The sequence below is a fragment of the Geotrypetes seraphini genome, chromosome 4 (genome assembly GCF_902459505.1).
Source record: "Geotrypetes seraphini chromosome 4, aGeoSer1.1, whole genome shotgun sequence".
In the NCBI taxonomy this organism is placed as follows: Eukaryota; Metazoa; Chordata; class Amphibia; order Gymnophiona; family Dermophiidae; genus Geotrypetes; species Geotrypetes seraphini.
In genome coordinates this window covers 305,605,080-305,626,410 of record NC_047087.1, presented here as the reverse complement: position 1 = coordinate 305,626,410, position 21,331 = coordinate 305,605,080, and the positions used below count along the sequence as shown (strand labels likewise).

Here is a 21,331-nt window from a genome sequence, read left to right as displayed (position 1 = left end):
AACCTGGTGGCAGGGGTTTCCCGGAGACCATGTATTGCTTCAGGAGAGGTGCAATTTTCACGCCTGACGGGTCTTCCTTGTCCAAATTACCTTTTGAAAGTTGCTCATGTTAAAGCTAATAAAAAATAACCGATTGGAAAAGATTTGTGCAATTGTCATTATTCCTGGGCAACTAAAGGCAGAGTTTTGTAAGTTACCCTGTTCAATGCGCAGACCATCTTCTTTGCCTATAGATTGTCTGTGCATGCTTACAAAAGCAGCATTTTTTTTCTTTTAACTTCACTTTCGAGCCCGTGCTTTAACCCGCTTTAAACTCACGGGTTAAAACCACGGGCTTGCACTGCAGGGAAGGACAGGAGAGTCAGGGTAGAGAGCAGGGCGACAGAAGGCAGGGCAGTCGGAAAGGACCTGAGTGACTGGTCCTCCGCAGTCACTTATTTTTGATCGGTCAGCCCAGTCGGTGTACTTCATTTTTTTTAGTGAATTGCTGCCTGCCTACATTTGAATGTAGTTCCCCCTCATTTACATGCGCGGATTGGAGTATGATCGGGACAGAGGTTGGTGAATCGGGATGGAAGAAAATCGGGTCGCAAAGGGGTCGGGACTTGATTGGTGGGCTTAGTGAATCTAATCCAAAGACTATATACAAACTTTCATATACAGGAAACCTAAAGACAGATGCAGCTATCTCCACAACTCTAGCTTCCACCCCTCACATACAAAAATCCATTATACATAGCGAAGCCACACGATACCACCATACCTACTCTGTCCCATGAGAGAGAGATAAATACCTAAAAACCATGACTGAGGCCCTGATGTTCTAAACTTAGTTAAAATCCTGTTGGTCATTGTAATGCCGATAAATTTTCTGATTTCAAAGAGACGAGCGATGATGCAAAAACTCTGCATTCAAATGAGCTTTGTGGAGGTCCACAGAAATTCTATCAGATCAGTCACTGGAGAAAGATTGGCACATGCATAGAACAGTCCACAGAAAGAGGCATAAATGTGTGCATGTGCCAGAAAATGCTACATCATAGGCAAGTATGAGCAATATATCTTATTGTAACACATCATAAGAGTATGTCATAAGCATCCATCAATGTCATAGGTGGAGGGGAGTGGCGGAGAACTACCAGCAAACAATGCAAATGCTTTTTTCTACACTGCTTCTGCAGGACATATATGCTTTCCCCACTTTTTTTATTTTTTTAACTTCCACATATCATGCAATCGGCAGTCCCATATCTACCAGCATTTGATTTTTAATGAGCGCATGAGAAGCGCCTTTAAGGCACATGCATTTGGTAGATGTATCTTCAGTTCTCGTGCAAGATGTATCTTCAGTTCTCGTGCAATTGGCAGCCCAGACCTGCCACTATGCACTTTTGACATACACGCATGAGAAACACTTTTTAACACACAAGGTTCAATGCTACCATCACCTTCAGGCCTGCTGGTAATTTTGGAGCATTAAAGGTCAGCGCTTCATTTCATACATCATCAAGCAATGTCTGTGCATTGCTCAGCATGCTCATTTTACTACATTTACATAATACTATCGGAGGATGCTTTGAAGCACGGAAAAGACTGCGCAGTCATTATGTGCATCGGAAGCTAAAATACTTTGACCCTAAACCAGTTCGAACTGGTTTAGCGTCAGTCGTTAAAGGCACGGAAAGTTTAGAACATTGGGGCCTGAATCTTTTAAACAAAAAAGATGCAACTCCAAAATCATCTCAAAGAATATTGCCTCCTCCCTTGAAATACCCAGAAACATATTGCAGTATTTTTAAAAAATCCACACAGAAGGATTCCTCTGGTGGCAACATTCAACCCAGTGCTGGAAAAACAGAAAATTATAAAAGACCTACAACTATTACTACAGGAAGATGAATTACTGAAAGAAATATTCCCAGCTCTACCCATTTATACCTTCTGATAGCCATCTAATCTAAAACAAAAACTGGTGAACACACTCCCAAGAAAGAGAATAGTACACATCCCTGCAATAAATATTACAAACGACAAACTTATTTCACAGGACCCCATAATCTGTCACAAGGCAAAAATTCAGCATAAAGGAATCCGTCACATGCTCATCTTCTGTCACATGCTCATCTTCCACAGAATATCACCTCTGTGGAACAACACTTCAACAAACCAGAACATTGCATTAATAATTTTATGATGAGAATACCGAAAGGAAATTTTAAAACTCCAGAAATGTAAGACCTTTGAAATCAAAATAATAAACTATTTTGACACCCAAAAACAGGACTCAATAAGGACTTTGGCTTCCTATCACATTACAGGCCATGACATTTTATGACCGCTTCCTTCTCATCACCTGCCCCATGTCTCTCACCCACCCTCTCTATCCCTTTTGTCATCTACGTCACCCAAACCCCTCCTTCTACTGTGAGACTATCATTGAAATGCTTTGACATTTCACTTACATATACTGACAGTTGTCAACATTTGCCTATTTCTGATCTGAGGAAGCTAATCAAACAATGCAGTAGGTTAGTCCAATAAAAGGTATTACCTTTATTCCTTTTAATTTCCCACAAGACCTCAGCAAAATCATCATAACTCCGATACTAAAAGACCCCAAAGGAACAACGGACCAACCATCCAACTACAGACCCATAGCCTCAATCCCACTGTATGTCAAACTGATGGAAGGCCTCGTAGCCAAAACATTAACTTCATACCTAGAAAACCACAACTTACTCCACCCCACACACGTCAGGCTTCAGAACCAACTACAGCACTGAGACCCTACTAGGAACACTAATGGACACAGCTAGACAACATCTCTGTACAGGCAAGAAAATCCTGCTCATACAACTAGATCTCTCTGCAGCCTTCGACCTGGTAGACCATGACATCCTCCTACAAACACTAGACTCCATAGGAATCTCAGACAAGGTACTCGCATGGTTTAAAGGCTTCTTACAATCCAGAACCTACAGGATTAAAACAAATAAAGAAAAATCAGAATCATGGTCCAACCCCTGTGGAGTTCCTCAGGGATCACCTCTCTCTCCCACATTATTTAATATATACATAGCCTCCCTCAGCTCCTACCTAGACGAACTTGGCATAACCTCATACAGCTATGCAGATGTCATCACCATTCTCCTCCCCTTCGACCACCCAGAATCCACCATGACAGGCAGAATACACAGAATTCTCGAAACAGTAGCAACATGGATGACAAATCGCAAACTAAAACTTAACTCTGCAAAACAAAATTCATCCTCCTAGAAAACAGCAAAACTCCAACCTTAATAAACCTAGTAATAAACTCGATATCATACCCCATTCAATCCACACTAAAACTTCTTAGAGTTCTGATCGACAGAGGCTACACCATGCAACCACAAATCAAAAAAGTAATAAAAACATCATTCATGACTATGAGAAACCTAAGACAAATCTGAAAATTCTTCGACAGGAAACAATTCCAACTTTTGGTACAATCTCTTATCCTTGGACTAATTGACTACTGCAATATACTATACCTCCCCTGCCCAGCAACCATGATAAAGCAATTACAAACAATACAAAATACAGCCCTAAGACTCATCTACTCATTGAAAAAAATATGATCACATCACAGAAGCATACCACGACTCACGCTGGCTCCCAATACAAGCAAGAATACCCTTCAAATTCTACTGCCTACTATACAAAGCTATTAATGGAGAAAGCCCACCCTACTGGAACAATCGACTAACCCAATCCACCTCAACCAGGTACAGGAGAACCCACTCACTATTCACACACCCACCAACAAAAAATGTGAAAAGAAGAAAAGTTTATGACAATCTAATGGCCACCAAAGCAGCTAAACTAGACAGACAAATCACCAGTCTGCTAACTACGACCACAAACTACAAAACCTTCAAAAACGAAACTAAAACCCTACTCTTCAAAAAACACTTAAAACCTGTTTAACATGACCAGTTCCTTCCCTAACTCCACCTACCACACACTCCACCCATATCTAATCTAAAATGTTTCTAATTACACATGTTACTCCTTAAGTTCTCGACAATTCTTATGTAATTCTTAAGTTCTCGACAATACTTATGTAATTCTTATGTAAGGCTTACGACAATTCTCATGTAATGTTACAACCCTTGTAACCTTCTGACAACTCTTGTGTAATCCGCCTTGAACCGCAAGGTAATGGTGGAACAGAAATCACTAATGTAATGTAATATATTATCTCAACAAATATTTTAAAAACTGATTTTAAAAAAAGCTAGCTATGAAGAGTCCAAGGTATCGAGAGACTAATCATATAGAAACCCAATGGATCATTTCCTAAAACAATGATAAGAGAAAATCTTAAAACTAAAAACTGTAATTAATAAAAAGCCATCAAACAAAAACTATGTTTACCTTAAGTTTAACATTTAACAGCTTTATTCTGTTAATGTGACAACACATTAAAAATAGATCCACATAATTAAAACTGGACTTTATTTCAATAAAGTGTGTGGCGCAGTGGTTGAAGCTACAGCCTCAGCACCCTGGGGTTGTGGGTTCAAACCCCACGCTGCTCCTTGTGATCCTGGGCAAGTCACTTAATCCTCCATAGCCCCAGGTACATTAGATAGATTGTGAGCCCACCGGGACAGATAGGGAAAATGCTTGAGTACCTGATTGGAAAACCGCTTAGATAACCTTGATAGGCGGTATATTAAAAAAAAAAAAAAAAAAATCCTAATAAAAATGTTTATGACTAAGAATTAAATTGACTTCTGGATGATGTCACTGTAATATGGTAACTTATTATGTAAGCTCCAAAAAAAAAGTGACTCAAACTGAGGGTAGTCTCTGTAAGTTCATAAACAAGTGTTTTTCGACGTAAGGTCTGGGGAGCCATCATTGTCTTCACGATTTATTTTTTCTGCTACTCTGTCTCTCTACCCAGGCACAGGACAAAAAGAAGAAAGTGGATTTAGACAAGGCATTTCTTAATAGACAAAAGAGAATGTATTTGAAAATGCTCACAACTTTGAGGATATCCCTCAATGAAAGTATGAAGGTGAAGACTGTTGTGATGATGGATGTCATTGACACACACTGGTCAGCAGTGTTGTGGGAAGAAGATATTTCAGCTCATTAGAATCCAAAATAGCCCCATCTTAAAAATTAATGAAGATCACTGTCTTCTACCTTCCAACGTATTTAGATCAATGCTGTCTTGTTAAAATGTTTATTTTATTTTTATTTTTCCTCTAACTCTACTTTTCACTTCTCTATTACCCTCCAGGTACTTTAGTTAGATTGTGAGCCTTCGGGACAGTAAGGGAATTTTTCAAGTACCTTTCTTATTTCTAATCTTAATGTATATTTTCTGTAAACCGCTTAGAACCTAACGGATGTAGCGGTATATAAGAAATAAATTACATTACATTATACCATTTAAAAGGTAGCAAGTGGATGCTTAAGTTGTTTTTCAAGTTTAAGGACATACCATTTATTACAAAAACAGTGAGAATGTATCCTGATGTGTCAAGGATGACCCAAAAGAGAAGAAAACAATTTCTCATTTTGAGACCAAGAGTCCTACAGCTGGGTGCTACGTTCGCACTCAGATACCCGTGTAAATGTGTGATGGTCTATCAGGGGAATAGACATGTTTATTTTGAACCTCAGCAGCTGATAAAATTTATTTCTGTGAAAGAGCAAACTTAATATTCTTGAGAATTGTTGCTCCAACCTGTTTAGTTTAATTAGGTTCTTGTCCCTATTCAATGCCATCTTTATTTTCTTAGTAATGTTTGATTGAAAATTCAGCGAATATAGCTTTCTCCCCTCTTATTGAGGTCTAATTTTTCAATCCAGCATATTTAGAATTGTAAATTTCCTATTGTATTTTTGTTTTGCTTTCTTTTTTCATCTAAATTTATCTTTTTGATTATCTTGTTAAGTTTTGCTGAGACTGGTATTGGAATATTTCTTTGAATTGACTGATTATTATGTCAAATTATAAAATTAAATAAAGAATTATAAAACAGGTAGCAAGTGTATTTATTTAATCAATTTTGTATACCGTTCTCCCAGGGGAGCTCAGAACGATTTACATGAATTTATTCAGGTACTCAAGCATTTTTCCCTGTTTGTCCCGGCGGGCTCACAATCTATCTAATGTACCTGGGGGGACCAAGTGACTTGCCCTGGGTTACAAGGAGCAGCATGGGTTTGAACCCACTATCTCAGGGTGCTGAGGCTGTAGCTTTAACCACTGTGCCACACTCTCAGATATACAAGTAGTATGGTAAAAGATTAATTATTTATTTCAATTTCTATCCCATTCTTCCAGAAGCTCAGAACGGGTTACAAAATGACATTCACAATTGTTTTTAAAGACAGACTAGTCATGACAATGAACAGGTTATACAGTTAGACAATCATAGATCGTATTCTACATTCTGGACTGGTCACAGCAAAGAAAACTTAAGAGAAGTATAATGAGGAGGCTGGTCACTGATGGTCTGATCGGCAGAAGAGGAAGGTCTTCACTGCTCTTCAGAAGGTGATTAGTGAGCCAGTGACCTTATCTGTGTAGGCACCTGGTTCCACAGTGAGGGAGGTAATGGCTGTAACAGCGTTTGCGTGTAGTGTTCATCCGTAGGGATCTCCTTGCGGGAATGCTGAGTCTTTGCTCTGTTTTGGAATGGAGGGAGTGGTTGGGGGTTCAAGGGTGTAGCTTGGATGCTATATTTTATGATAAAATCCCTTGTGGGCCATAACCAGGGCCTTGAAGATACAGCGCTTTTTGACTGGTAACCAGTGGGCTGCATGGAGTACTGGAGTGATGGGGTCACGGAAGCCAAGGTTTTATAGGAGGCAAATTTTTGAGTTCTAGACTTTTTAGAGACATTTTAGATACCATGTGATGATAGTATGACAAACATTGTCTGACAAAGATGGCAAAACATAGTTAAGCAAAGCATGGTAAAATATAGTAGACTAAACATGGTATGGCGAAACATAGCATGGCAAGAATAGTACGGCAAACATAGTATTACAAAGAATGGCTAACATAGTATGACAACTTGGCAAAAATGGTAAGGCAACGTAGCATGATGAAACATAGCATGGAAGACATGGAATGACAAACATTGTGTGGCAAACATGGCATGAGAGACTGTAGCATGGCAGACATAGTATAGCAAACACAGTATGGTAAATATGGCATACAGTATAGTAGAACAAGGATGATAAACAGTATAACAGAGTGTGGTAGAAGAACACTATATGGTGAAACATGGAATGGTCAGATATAGGACGAAGCAGCACACCTTACTGTAAATCTCAACAAATCTTATTGTGAACCACATTGAATCCCAGTTGAAAAATTGTGGTATCGAAGAAAACTGTATGGTATGGTATCAGTGTTTGAAACTTGAGACAGTGGAGGGTTGGGGCCCTTTCTTAGAAGGTCCAAGGAATTTGGATTGGCACACTCTCAGGGGAAGAGGTGATTTTTTCTTGCCTTCCTGAAGTTCAGTAGACCTTCTAATGATCTTATGTGGGTAGATAGTTTGTTCCAGAGGTGTGGTAGGTAGCATAAGATCTTTTTTGAGTGTTCTCAAGGTGGAGGGTGTGTCCTGAGAGCATATGTAATCATTTTTCTTCTTGCGAGCAACACGGTCAATTCGGGGTGTAGGACCAAAGTTTGGAGGCCATATAGGTCGGTACTGTCATGGAAGAGTTTGTAGGACATTACTAAGCCTTTGAAAATATATCATTTGTTTATTGGCAGCCGGTGTGCAGCACGCAACGCTGGTATCGTATGTGGAGATTCTTTAGGAAATCAGATGGCAGCATTTTGTATTCATTGTAGTCAATGGAGGGTTTTTTGTAGTGAGACCATTTAGAAGCACATTGCAGTAGCCCATACGGGAGAGGAAGCAGGCATACAGTAGTTGAGAGAAGTCCGTTTACAAGAAGTATCGTCTGATTTTTTGTAGTTGCCGGAGGTAGTAGAATGAGGTGGATATTCCTTGAGAGATATGGTCAGAGAGCGAAAAATCGCTGACAAGGAGACTGGAAGACTGGGCGTCAAAATGGCAGATGATGTTTAATGTGAGCAAGTGCTAACTATAGCTATGTGATGCTCGGTTCTGTGTTAGGAGTCACTGCCCAGGAAAGGATCTAGGTGTCATTTTTGAGGATATGTTGAAACCCTCATCTCAATGTGCAGCGACTGCTAAGAAAGCAAATAGAATTTTAGAAATTATCAAAAAAGTATGGAAAACAAAGATGAAAATGTTATAATGCCCTTGTACTGCGCTATGGTACGGCCGCACCTCAAATACTGTGTGTAGTTCTGGTCGCTGTATCTCAAAAAAGATACAGAGAAGGGCGACAAAAATGATAGGATGACTTCTCTATGAGGAGAGGCTAAAGTGGTTAGGGCTCTTCAGCTTGAAGAGACGGCTCAAGAGTGATACGATAGAGGTCTATAAAATAATGAGTGGAGTGGAAAGGGTAGATGTGAATCGCTTGTTCACTCTTTCCAAAAATACTAGAACTAGGGGACATGTGATGAAGCTATTAAGTAGTAGATTTAAAACAAACCGGAGAAAATATTTCTTCATACGTGTAATTAAACTCTGGAATTCGTTGCCAGAGAATGTGGTGAAGTCAGTTAGCTTCATTGGGTTTAAAAAAGGTTTGGATAATTTCCTAAAAGAGAAGTCCATAGGCCATTATTGAGATGGCTTGGGGAAATCCATTGCTTATTCCTAGGATAAGCACCATGCGGTATACAAACTTAAGGTTTAGTTTAGAATCTGTTTTGTTACTTGGGATCTAACTAGGTACTTGGGACCTGGGTTGGTCACTTTTGGAAACAGGATAGTGGGCTTGATGGACCTTCGGTCTGTCCCAGTATGGCAATTCATAAGTTTTTAGGGTGGCAGATTCCCAAGAGATTGATGAATAGGTGAGACTGTGGTCACCTCTCTCTATCCGGAGGAGCTCGATTTTTACTGCGTTTAGTTGCAGCTTGTTTCGGGTCATTCACCTTTTTATTTCTGAGATGCAATTGTAGTAGTTTGGAGATCTGAATGTCTTGGTTTGAGGCTAGTGGTAGGTACAGTTGTATGTCATTGGCAAACAAGTGGATCTTTATGTTTTGTTTTAAGGCGATGTCTATCACCAGTCTGATATTTATTTAATCATTTATTTTATTTATTCAATTTTCTATACTGTTCTCCAAGAGGAGCTCAGAACAGTTTACATGAATTCATTCAGGTACTCAAGCATTTTTCCCTGTCTGTCCCGTCAGGCTCACAATCTATCTAATGTACCTGGTTGAAAGGCAGAGGGGACAGGTGGCCTTGTGGTACTGCATATTTTATGGCTTGGGTCATGATAGAGTAAATTTTAGTAAGACCTTATAAGGAAGGATACTTTGGGTGCTATGGCTTAGGAATTTTATTAGAACTACTGGAGCACTTGATTGTTGATTCCAGTATTTACGAGTCTGGCAAGGAGGCACTGAGGTCTAGAAGGCCCAGTAGCCCATTATTTCCTTTGTTTATTATGTTCCAGCAGTCATCGATAACGTTTGCTGGGATCGTTTCTGTGCTATGGAACTTTCTGAAGCCAGATTGGTATGAGGACAGAGCATTCTGTTTGTCGACGAAGGCCTGGAGTTGTGAAAGTACTGTCTTTTCAAGGATCTTGGAGATGAAGGGAAGGTTGGAGACCAGTCTGTAGTTTCTAGTGCTGCCCAATTCAGGAAAAAAAAATTTTGAATCGATTAATAAATAATAATAATAAATTTTATTCTTGTATACCGCCCAACCATGAGTTCCGGGCGGTTAGCAATCAAGAAGAACTGTACAATCAGTGAAGCATACATGTAAACAGGTTAAGAAAATAATCATGATACAAACATACAGCCTATTGAATCGATTTTTCGTTCGATTCAATTTTCCTACCCAAGTGGGTATTTTTTTCAAACATCTTGGTGGGTTTATTTTATAGCCTCTTCACCCCTTTTATAGTCTCTTCTATCCACACTGGCGCTGTGGTGTAAACAAAATAAACAAACAAAAAAGACTTTTCCTCTCTCTGTTAAATCCTAGCTCACGTTTGCGATCTAACACCAGCTCTGGCATGATACACATTTCAAATCTGACATACTGTAATCACAAAACAGAGAATACAATTTTTTTCTACTGTTTGTTGTCTGGTCATTATTCAACTTTTGTTGGTCCCAGGCTCTGGTTGTCTTCTGATAACTTGCTTGCCAGGGTCTCCTTCTTTCTTCTTTCTCCATGCTAACCATCCATCTTCCATCTCTGTCCTCCCCTTCTGTTTCCCTTCTCTCCCCCAGAGGTCTGGCATCTTCCCTTTTTTCATCTCCATCCACGCAGCTGCAGCGATGGACGCCATCATCCCCAGATCCACCATCTCTCCGTTTCTCAACTACCCTTTCATCCAGCATCTCTCCCTACTTCTCATGTAATATTTCTCCTTCCCCTCTTTCTGCCTCCCCATCCATCTCGCCCTCTCCACAAGTCCAACACTTTCTGCCTCCTGCATGCTTACTCTTTCTATCCTTTCCTCTTTCCTCGAGTGGCAACCCTCCTTCCCACCCCCAACCCAACATGCTCTCTCCTCATGCACTATCACACCCTCCCCTCCAGTGTGTAGTACCTTTCCTTTCCCTCCCTTTCTGCCAAGTCCAGCAGCACCTCACTTCCTTTTACCTCCCCCCTGTCAAGAAGTTCCCCTTCTCCCTTCCCTGTTCCCCCTGTCCAGCAATGCCCCTTCTCCCTTCCCTGCTCTTCCTGTCCAGCAGTATCCCTTCTCCCTTCCCTGTTCCCCCTGTCTAGCAGTACCTCTTCCCCCTTCCTTACTCCCCCCGTCCAGCAGTACCCCTTCCCCCTTCCCTCTCTCTGTGTACTTCTAGACCAGGGCCCACATCCCACGAAGACCTGCATGTATCCCCCCCTTCTTTGCAGGTCCTCCGGCTTCCCCCCAGGCCTCCCGCTCTTACCATAGCCTGAAAAGAGGATCGTCAGTGCTCTACCGATCCTTGCAGGCTGCCACAGTCCTTAGAAGCACATTCCCTCTGAAGCGATCCTGCTCCTGACGTCAGAGAAGGGGCAGGACCGCATCTGAGGGAACGTATTTCTGAGGATGGTGGTAGCCTGCAAGGATCATGTAGAGCACTGGCGATCCTCGCTGCAGTAAGAGCGGGAGGCCGGGGGGGAAGCCGGAGAATGCAGCAAAGAGCGCCAAAGCACTTAACAAGGTAAAACCAAGATTTCTGCAGCTCTTCCCGACTGACCCTCCCCCCTCGCCGCTTAAAGCAGGAGCAGCAGCGGCAGCCCAGCAAGAGGCAGCACTGCCGCTCCTGCTTTAGGAAGGCATGGGGAGGAGGGTCGGTCACCAAATCGGCCAGGCCGATTTTTTAAAAGATCAAATCGATTCGAATCTTCACCCAAAGTGAATCGGTGAATCGATTCAATTCAGAAATTGGGCAGCACTAGTAGTTGTTCGGTTCGTTTGGATCCAGGATTTTTTTTTTTTTTTTAAGATTGGCCTGATTGCTGATTTCCAGCTTTGCAGTACCATTCTTGATTGCAGGGAGGAATTTATTAGGAGGTAGAATTGATTTGATGAAGGTGTTTTTTGTGGCCATCAGAAGATTCGGTGGGTATGGGTCAAGGATGAATCCAGGGAATCGTAGCATGGTGATTGTTTTTGCTAGGTCATCATGAGAGGCCAGTTCAAAGTGATCGAGGGTTTCGGTTTTGGCTTCCTTACTAGCATTATATGAGCCCTCTTGTCCTTTAAGATCTCAGTCAAAGCAATTATTAGTTGTCCCATCTATATGATCGATAACTAAGGCAACTAATTGTTCTCGCATTTTTGATGTGCTAGGCCCCCAATTTATGGAATACTCTCCCAGACACTGTTCGTCTGATCTCTACCTTTTTATCTTTTTGCAAGAGTTTGAAGGTCTACTTGTTCTAAAAGGCTTTTTAGGTATAGTGAAGTATAATTGTTTCATTGTTTTTAGTTTTTTGAATTATGGAAAACTGATTGTATTAAGTAATTTAAAGCATGCCATGTTTATGTAAACTTTTTATGAATGTTATTTTGTAACCTGCATAGTTTTTTGGATATGTGGGATATAAATGTTTTAAATAAATAAAATAGAAGGGAGGTCATTCTGTGCATCTGTTGGGTTTTTGAGGTGTCGAATCAAGATTTGCGCATATGCGACCTATTTTTTTCTTGGAAGTAGATGGAGAGGATTTCACTATCCAGGTCAGTTTGTAGGTTTTTTTGGTTTCCTTGTGAGGCAGAGGCAAGTTTTTTGTCAATGTGAAGAGGCTCCTTGATCTGTTTGGAGCTTTCTGTAGTAGATCAGTATAGAAGTCTTTTTTGCATCATGGATGGATAGTTTGTACTCATCTAGCAGTTTTTTCCAGTAGGCTTTGTTCTTTTTGTCTTTGGATTTGCAACTGTTTTTTTCGGCTTTCTGAGCCAGGATTCTCAAAAATCCCCGTTAAAAAGCAACAGTCTGCTAATGAAGCCGTTTTAATAGCGAATCTAAAAAAAACCAAGACATTCTCAAAAAATCACGCCTGCAAATGAGGTCAGCGGACAGAATTTGCATGTGCCCATCGCTGGTGATAGCGATGGGCACATGCGCAGAAAAATTGCTTTCAAGGAAAAAAAAAACAAACACAGCAGTGGGAGAGATGCCACACTCTCATGCTGCCATAAAATTCCTGCTGTGATCAGCCATTGCAGTAGGAGAGATGTCCACTATCTTCTACTGCCCTTAAACCCCCGCCGTGACCAGCACTTGCAGCAGGAGATGCCCTCTCTCTCCTGCTGCCCTAAAATCCCCACTGCAACCTGACCCTCCCCCCCAGTAGTGCGAGAGATGCCCACTCTCCCCTGCTTTCAAGCGACTCCCCATCTCCATCTCCACTGCCCCCTCCCCCTTACCTCAAAATGGATGACCCAGAGGGACGTAGACACCCTCCTCCCAACTGCTGTGTGGTCTAAAATGGGCCTTCCCCTCTATGGTGCATCTTGGGTTGCACTGGCCTGAGGTTCTGATTGGCCCAGGTTATATATAGCCCCTCCTATGGTAGAACCTTGTATTGATAATGGCAGTGTACCAGTCGAAATCTGAAGAACTTCCTTGAAGTTGGGTGAATGGGAATGTGAGTATATGCTTCCTTGAGATCCAGAGAGCATAGGCAATTGTTGCAATCTAAAAGGGATATAAAGTTGCTAGGGATAACATTCGATGCATGGCTGGAAAGAGAACGGTATCGAGATCCATGATGATGCCTCAATCCATGGATAGAAGATGAATGGTGATGTGAAGTATGCTGGCGCATCGTTGAAGTGATGGTACCAACGTCTCATTTGGCATGATGCTCAGGCTGAGCTGGTACCAATGGAGTCGGTGTTGGGACAATAAAGCCAAATGCTTCCCCATACTCCGCACAGAGAAGAGCATCGAGCTTCTCTCTAAAAGTAGGCACTCTTACCTGTGGCTTATTCATCGGTGCCGCAACTTGCTCCGGAGAGGATGAGGATGATGATATATCTCTCGTTTTTTTTTAAGTCAAGGAAATTTAATTAGTATTTTACATAAATACAAATAAACCTTTAAGAAAAGTTGTGACATAAGTTTTGTCATATATGAAGGTATTTTGTAAGAGAAGGCCATCTTGCAACATACCGTAAAGATAACTTTTTTTCTTTGCTAAATACAACTCTGATCTAAACGTGGAGCATAAAATATTCCACCACTTGAAATAACTAAATATAATTCTTTCCAAAAGCATAAAACACCTCATTTTGGAGACAAGTTACAAAAGGGATCTATGCTTGGTCAGCATGACTGGACTCAATGTCTTTGTGACCTGTGACCCCGTCTGAGAGGATGGTTTCTTCGCTGGCTTACCTGAAGATCCGCAACATTGGAGTCAACGTCGGTGCCTCTGACAGTGTCAGAGCCTTCAATGTCTATGCTTTTAGGTGTCGCTGGCGACGTCGACTCATCTTACATGCTGGCACCGAATAGTTTTTCTTGCTGAAGAAAGCGACTTTTAATTGTGTGCTTCTGTAAAGTTGAACAACGTGCACATGTCTTGATGCGGTGCTGCAGGCCTAGGCACTATAAGCACCAGTTATGGGGATCAGTTATAGAAATAGACCATTGGCACCTGCCGCACTTGTTGAATGGAGGGGAACAGCACCTTAGCCAAATCGAACTTAATGGCTGAGGCGAGTGAAAAGGCCCTGTTGGTTAATCGTCAGCTGACGATAAACAGGGAAAAATAAAGTAAACTTCTTTTTTTTTTGTACTAGAAATAAACAAAATAAAATTATAAAATAAAGAAATCTGAAAAACAACCAGAGAAAGAGAGTCACGTTAGCAGGAAGGCAATAGAAATGATAGATGTTTGGAAAAAAAGACTTTTTGCTTCGTGGAAAAAAACGAACTGAGGAGCCATGCGCTTACGTCGGACAGGAAGGCACTCGTGCATGCGCGGTGCGGTCAGTCACAAACTTTCTTAAGTTCTTAAAGTGCCGGTGCACTTTGGCAGCTGTCTGTGCTGGGGCTCTGTGGATGACGTCGCCCACATGTGAGAATATCTGCCTGCTTGTCCTGGGATAAAGATTTATTTGCCATCTTTTACTATGTTGGTATGTTATGTTACTGCACATTAACCACTTCAGATAACATGATGCAGCTAGCTAAATCTATTTGGTGACATTAACTGGATTCCATTATCTCCTACATTGATAACTAACACAAAACAATAACTATAAGGAACTGGCACAGCAGCCCGGTTGGGCATGTCACTTAATCCTCGTTTGCCTCAGGTATAAAATAAGTACTTGTATATATGTAAATTGCTTTGAATATGTAGCCACAAAAAAGGTGGTATACAAGTCTCATGCCCTTTCCATATTAGCTGTAAATGCAAAAATTACCCCCACTGCTAAGGTACCATATTAATTCTTAGCTGTTAACTCAGCAGTCATAACACACTAAAGCAGCTTAGTAAATAGTCCATTTTCTGATATTAAAGTTAAAATCAAACACTTTCAAACAGACCACTTAGATGCAATCTATACTTGTTTCAACAAGCAAACTTGCTACATTTTCAGAGAAAAATTACTCAGTGCATATTACATGTAAAAAAGTGTCTGCATATTATTCCCTTGCTATTTTTATGGGCAGGAGTAGAAGACAAAACAAGTGTACATTTGGAAACAGAATTTATATGCAGTTTTACACATCTTACCTACCCACATCCACTGAAATGTTTCTTTTGATCTGATCTGGAGAGCAACAATAATGCTATACACCTCAAATGTTTTTTAAGTGGCATTTAAAAATATCCTTTTGCCAAGCTAATGTTTTTGAAAACTGCTATGTGAAACTGAATAAATAATTGCAGTCAGAGATAAAGCAGTTACTCACCTATAACAGGTGTTCTCTGAGGACAGCACGCATATATTCTCAACATATAGGCAATGTCATCATAGAGCCATGCACGGAAATGTGTCAAAGTGTACCGTTACTTTAAAATTTTGTGAACTGTCCATATCACGCATGCACCTTCCCACTTGACATCAGCTCGCAGGACCTTCAGTTCCATCCAAAAGCTAAGAAGCCAGCTAGAAGAGGTGGGCAGGTTGTGAGAATATCTGCCTGTTTTCCTTGGAGAATACCTGCTACAGGTGAATAACTGCTTTCTCCAAGGACAAACAGGCAGTATATTCTCAGATATGAGACTTTCAAGCTGCCAGATTCATGTCTCTATGAAGAGGTTTAAATATAACTCATGAGGCTGTTGAAATCCCCAAGGATGAAGATGGCTATTAAATAAAAAATACATTTTTGAGAAATGCCTGACCAAAATGACCGTCTCATCTAGAATGTTGATCTAAGCAGTAATTAGAAGTACCGTATATACTCAAATATAAGTCAATCCGAATATAAGTTGAGACCCCCATTTTTCCCCCCCAAAAAGGAGGACAAATGGTTGACTTGAATATAAGTTGGGCGGCTTAATATTCAAGTGCCTTGCCCTGCCAGGATATGTACCCAGGATTTGCACACAGTACCTTTCTAGAAAAGATGGTAATCCTATTTAAATGCTGATACTTCCAGAGTCAAGGACTTAAATCTTTTTTTTTTTAAATCTTTTTATTTATCATATTTTAAATTAACAACAAAGCAGCATACTTGTACAGAAAAGTGTAAGTATAAGAGAACAAAATATCATTATAACATATGACATGTCTATTCCTGCTTTTCTGGTATATTTTTGAAAATGCTCTAGAGAATTTGTTACTATTTTTCCTTCTTGAATGACCCTAACCTGTTGCAGTATAATCTGTGCCCCCTCACACCCCTGTCAGGCTCTACACCCAGCCCCCTTCCCTCCATCCTGTCAGGATCAGCACACAGCCCCCTCTCTGCCAAGCACTGCACACAACCCCCTTCCCTCCCTCCCTCCCTCCCTCCCAGGCTCTCCACCCTGTCCCCCATCCCTGCCCTGTCCATTGTACCTCCTCTGCTGCTGGAATCCCTGGTGATCCAGAGGTGTAGCGGGCAGGAGCGAGCTTTCCAAGCTCCTGCCCCACTGCTAACCCGGTCGGTCGCTGCCGCAAGGTCTGACTTCAGCCGTTGAGCGGTACCAAACGGGAGTGCACTTTGGCACTGCTGGTTGACCCTAAGTAGCTTCCCGAATGGCTCCCACAAATTTGCAACCTTTTTTTTCTTTTTTTGCTCATCAGCTAGCATTAGTGTTTGTGCAGCCCCAGACAAATTTTTTTCTTCCAATGCAGCCCAGGGAAGCCAAAAGGTTGGACACCCCTGCTTTACAGAGTCCTTGAGCCATTTTACATAGTCCGATGCCTCCATAAGCTCCTGCTCAGATTCCATATGAATGGGAAGAGCTAAACCCATTTGCCTGATGAACTCTGTAAAACAGAGGCTTTCAGGCAGGGATCATTTTCTAGGGAGAGGAGGTGAAAGATCCAATGGGATTCCATAAGACTCCTCAGCAGAAACATCGAGCTCAGATGAATGGATTTAGAGATCTGAGTCTATGTCCTCGATGTGATGCTGTCTAGTAGAATGGGATATGGCGCACCAAGACCATGATGGAGAGGTGCATCGAGAGGAAGCTCAGGATGTATGCCTGGATGAGGAGGCATGGGGTGAATGACGTCAGGGAGAATCTCAACGTAGAGACATGGAAGCTCGATGCTTGGATATAGATCGACATTAAGGTGTTGACTCATATCATCATGATGGAGATCGACGTCGAGGATGTGCCAGCTGCAAAGCAACATCTGGCTGTAGCATTTTGTCAGGCTGAGCGGAAGCCAAGGTGTGCTATGTTGAGGGAAGTAGTGCCTTAGATTGAAGTAAGGATGCTAATTTCTGTTGCAGTAAGACCTTAATCCGGTCATGCAGGGAAGGTGCCAGTACCAATATAATCAAAGGTACACTCGGTTCAGATTGACGTCAAAGTGGCAAGGACTTAGGAGGAGGATGCCTAGGGGGACAAAGCATCTGGAATGATGGCAAGCGGTCCAACCGTCGACACTTCTGAGGAGTCGACGAAGGTAAGGATGTGGAAGTTTGTCTGGAAGGCAATTGCCAATGCTTCTTAGCCTTTTCCGGAGGTCCTCCGAGGGCCCAACATTCAGAAGAAGAGCCGGAGCTTCCTCTGGAAAGTGCCAGAGACTGAGTGGATGCCAATGTCGAAGGATGAGGCACATGGACTGGTAATAGGGCTTTAGACATTGTAGAAGTGGACCCAAGCAGCTTTTCAAGCTGAATTTGATGAGCCTTTAGAGCCCTCTTTTGCATGCAAGCACAGAGATTACAAGAAATGTCCTAACATCAGGACCTAGACACTACACATACCAGTTGTGAAGGTCTGAATCTGAGATGGTCCTGTTACACTGAGAGCACTTCTTGAATCCACTGGATATCAATGGAAAGACCACTGATGCTAAATCAAAGGGCTTGATTTAAGGGTGGGGGGGGATCGAGTAGAACCATTCTTGAAAAGGAGTCAATGTTCCTGGCCTCAACAGAGGCAGGAAGCCGCTGGAAGGCCCCAAAAAAGAAAATCACCAAAACGAAGAAAAAAATTACATTACATACAAGAAAAAAAAAAAAAAAAAAAAGGCAAAAACGATACAGGAAGGCACTTGAAGAGAAAATAATTTAGCGCACACAGGAGTGTTTGAAAAACCCAACTTCTTAGCTACATGGTAAATGAAGAACTGAAAGTCCCACAAGCCAATGTTGGGCGGGAAGGCACACACGCGGTATGGACAGTGCTAAAGTTTTAAAGTCACAGCACACTTTGGTACATGTCCGTGCCAGGTTCCATGAACGTCTCCGCCCACAGCACACTTTGGTGCATGTCCGTGCCAGGTTCCGTGAACGTCTCCGCCCATATGTGAGAACATACTGCCTGCTTATCCTCTGAGAAATATTTTTTTTAAAGAAAATAAATATTAGGGGATAAAATAAAATGAGGACAACTGCAAGCTTAGGTGATTAAACCTACCTTTAAATCTGCAAGCTTAGGTGATTAAACCTACCTTTCTTTGGCAGTCCCCTTCCTTTGCCAGATCGGGACTTTCTGTCCAAGAACTTTCCCTTTGGGCTGGTTGGCATTGTAACTCCACATCGGGAAGCCTCCCCATTATCACTGACAGAGTCGCCTCTCCCAGAATCACGGGAAGAATTCTTTCTCAATCGCCTCTTTGCTTTGGCATTAATTCGTGCTTCATTTATCGAAGAAGCTGCCCAATTTCCATTAATTTCAGCTTTTATTTCATCTACTCCAGCTTGCTCTTCATCACCAGAGAAAAGAGAGTCACTAAGATTATCAGGTTCTTCACACAGGAGGAAAAAAAGGCAGGCGTTACAATATTTGTGTGATCATTACACAGATCTGCTCATTCTGTTTTGTGTTATTTCAAAGTGCCCTAATCAATAATGAAAAGTTACACAATTACACTAATATGCAGTCGGGTATTATTGAGGGTAATTTTCAGAAGCTGTTTAAAAAGAACTTACTTTCTAAACATTACCCATTTGAAAACTGCCTGTTACCTGCCTAAAGGGCACACAGAGTGAAGGGAGAGGAGGAGAGAACTCATTGCAGTAATTTTGGATAGGTAAAATGTATTCCCAGGGGCATCTGTAGATTGTGGGACAAACAGTTCTCAAAGAACACATTTTGAAATGTATGTGTTTTCAAAATGTATACACAGAAAAACGGCAAATCTCTTTTTTTGTCAGGGGAGTCTGGCACAGAGAAAAGTTATGCTTAGAACAGAAGAACATCCATATTGAGTCAGGCCATCTAGTCAGGTCCATATAGCCCAGTTTCCCATTTCCAATAGTAACCAATCTAGGTTACAGTACCTGGCAGAACCCCAAACAGTAGCAACATTCCATGTTACCAAATCCAGGGCAAGTAGTGCCTTTCCCCATGTCTTGTCTCAATAGCAGACTACAGACTTTTCCTCCTGAACTTGTTAAAATCTTCCTTAAACCCAGCTATACTAACCAGTATAACCACATCCTCTGGCAACAATTTTCAGAGCTTAACTATTCTTTAAACAAAAAATATTTCCTTCTATGTGTTTTAAGAATATTCCCATATAATTTCATTGAGTGTTCCCTGGTTTTTGTACTTTTTGAAAGGGTGAAAAATCGATTCACTCTTTATTCGCTCTACATCACTCAGGATTTTGTAAATCTCAATCATATCCCCACCACCACCAGTTCTCAAAGGGAAAGTATAAAGTCCACAGGTTAAAATACTTTTGAAAATTTCATCCATTATTTCGGCATTATATAAGGACTTATACCAGTTTAGGCGCAAAAATAAATGATTTGGTCGGCAATTTCATAAAACTTCAGTATATGTCCATATACCAGTCATATAGAATATAGTCTCAGTGTTTTTCTCCTATTATCTTCAGCAATTCCACCTCTAGAATTCCAAGATGATATGGGATTATAATCCAGGAACAGCATATGCTATATACATTTCCTTCCTTATATCTTTTTTTTTTTTTTTTATTAACTGCAGACCAGGGTTTTGTTTTTTCATTCCTTATTTCTTTCTTTTTAGTTCTGAGGTCATACCACTGAAACTAGCTGTTGATTTGCTAGCTTGTAACATCCACAGAGAAACTGCCTGCAGTAGTCAGGAGCCACCATCATCATGTGTTGATCCCTAGCTCTACATACAAGAGCAGGAAACTCCTGCCTATGGGAGACTAAGGAGGAAGACCAGTAAAATACCAGGAACCTGATATATTGCAACCAATGTTATGTGTTTGGAGGAGGGGTTTGTTTGTTTGCTTTGTCAGCACTGCAAAAACCTTACAGGATCAGCAGCAGAATCCGTGTTTGTAAACCACATCTGAGTCGCTTTTCCATATTTAGGGGGCAGCTTCTCTTCTATCTCCCACCATGTAGAAATGAAGTTTCTGTACAACACAAAATCATCCCTTTCCGCAACTAAGGCTGTCTTCTAGTGATCTGCCCCCATAGTCCCCCTGTTGGGGCCTACTCAGTGTTAGTTATTCTGCAAACAGCCAGGATAATTCACTCAGGGAGAGGGGGAGATTTGGAGATCAAAATTTTTTTTAGTTATTTTATGAATGTTGTTATTTGTAAGCCACCTAGTAATAGGCGGGGTTGAGAAATTTGTTAAATAAAATGCTATCCTTCTGGCTTCTAGACATTGAATGTAAAAAATAGAATCCTAACCTCCTGAGGCCTGGAGCACTTCTGACAGGATTCCCATAAACCTTGTACCATAGGTATTTTCCTAGTTTGCAAATGCTTTACTGCTGTCTGTTTGGTTTGCAGCAGGATGGCAGAATTTTAATTTGTATCCTTTGTTGATGATACCCAGCCCCTGCTGGTTTGAGGTGATGTGGGTTCGTTCCTTGAAAAAGCAACCTTCCACTTGAATTCTCAATGGGATAGACCTGGACCCATCATTAGTTGACATGGAAAGAGTTTGTTGACCATGTAGGCTGAGAAACAAAAGGATGGCTACCTAGATTGAAACTGAGACTTCTGGCAACAGAGAGGCTGGCCTGTCTAACTCTTGGTTTCTTTATATTTTGAACTGGAAGAAGCATAATGAGAAGAGGGCTTAGACTTTATCTTCTGGAAGCATTTGCATCCGCTACAGGCACCTATAGTGTAGCCGGCCTGATTCGGGTTTTG

The 21,331-nt window shown here is 41.4% G+C and overlaps 1 protein-coding gene across 6 annotated transcripts in view; it reads right to left on the bottom strand.

The window, feature by feature from the left end:
• Positions 1-21,331, bottom strand: part of PDCD4 (programmed cell death 4) — a 134,817-nt gene that overhangs the window by 95,122 nt on the left and 18,364 nt on the right. For 3 of the 6 annotated variants that reach the window (XM_033941747.1, XM_033941741.1, XM_033941745.1), the window contains exon 3: positions 18,673-18,969. The exons of 1 other annotated variant lie outside the window; for it this stretch is intronic. In XM_033941747.1, the coding sequence (XP_033797638.1) occupies positions 18,673-18,969 (297 nt within the window). The remainder of the gene's footprint in view (positions 1-18,672; positions 18,970-21,331) is intronic. 2 more of the 6 variants (XM_033941743.1, XM_033941742.1) reach the window with 1 other exon arrangement.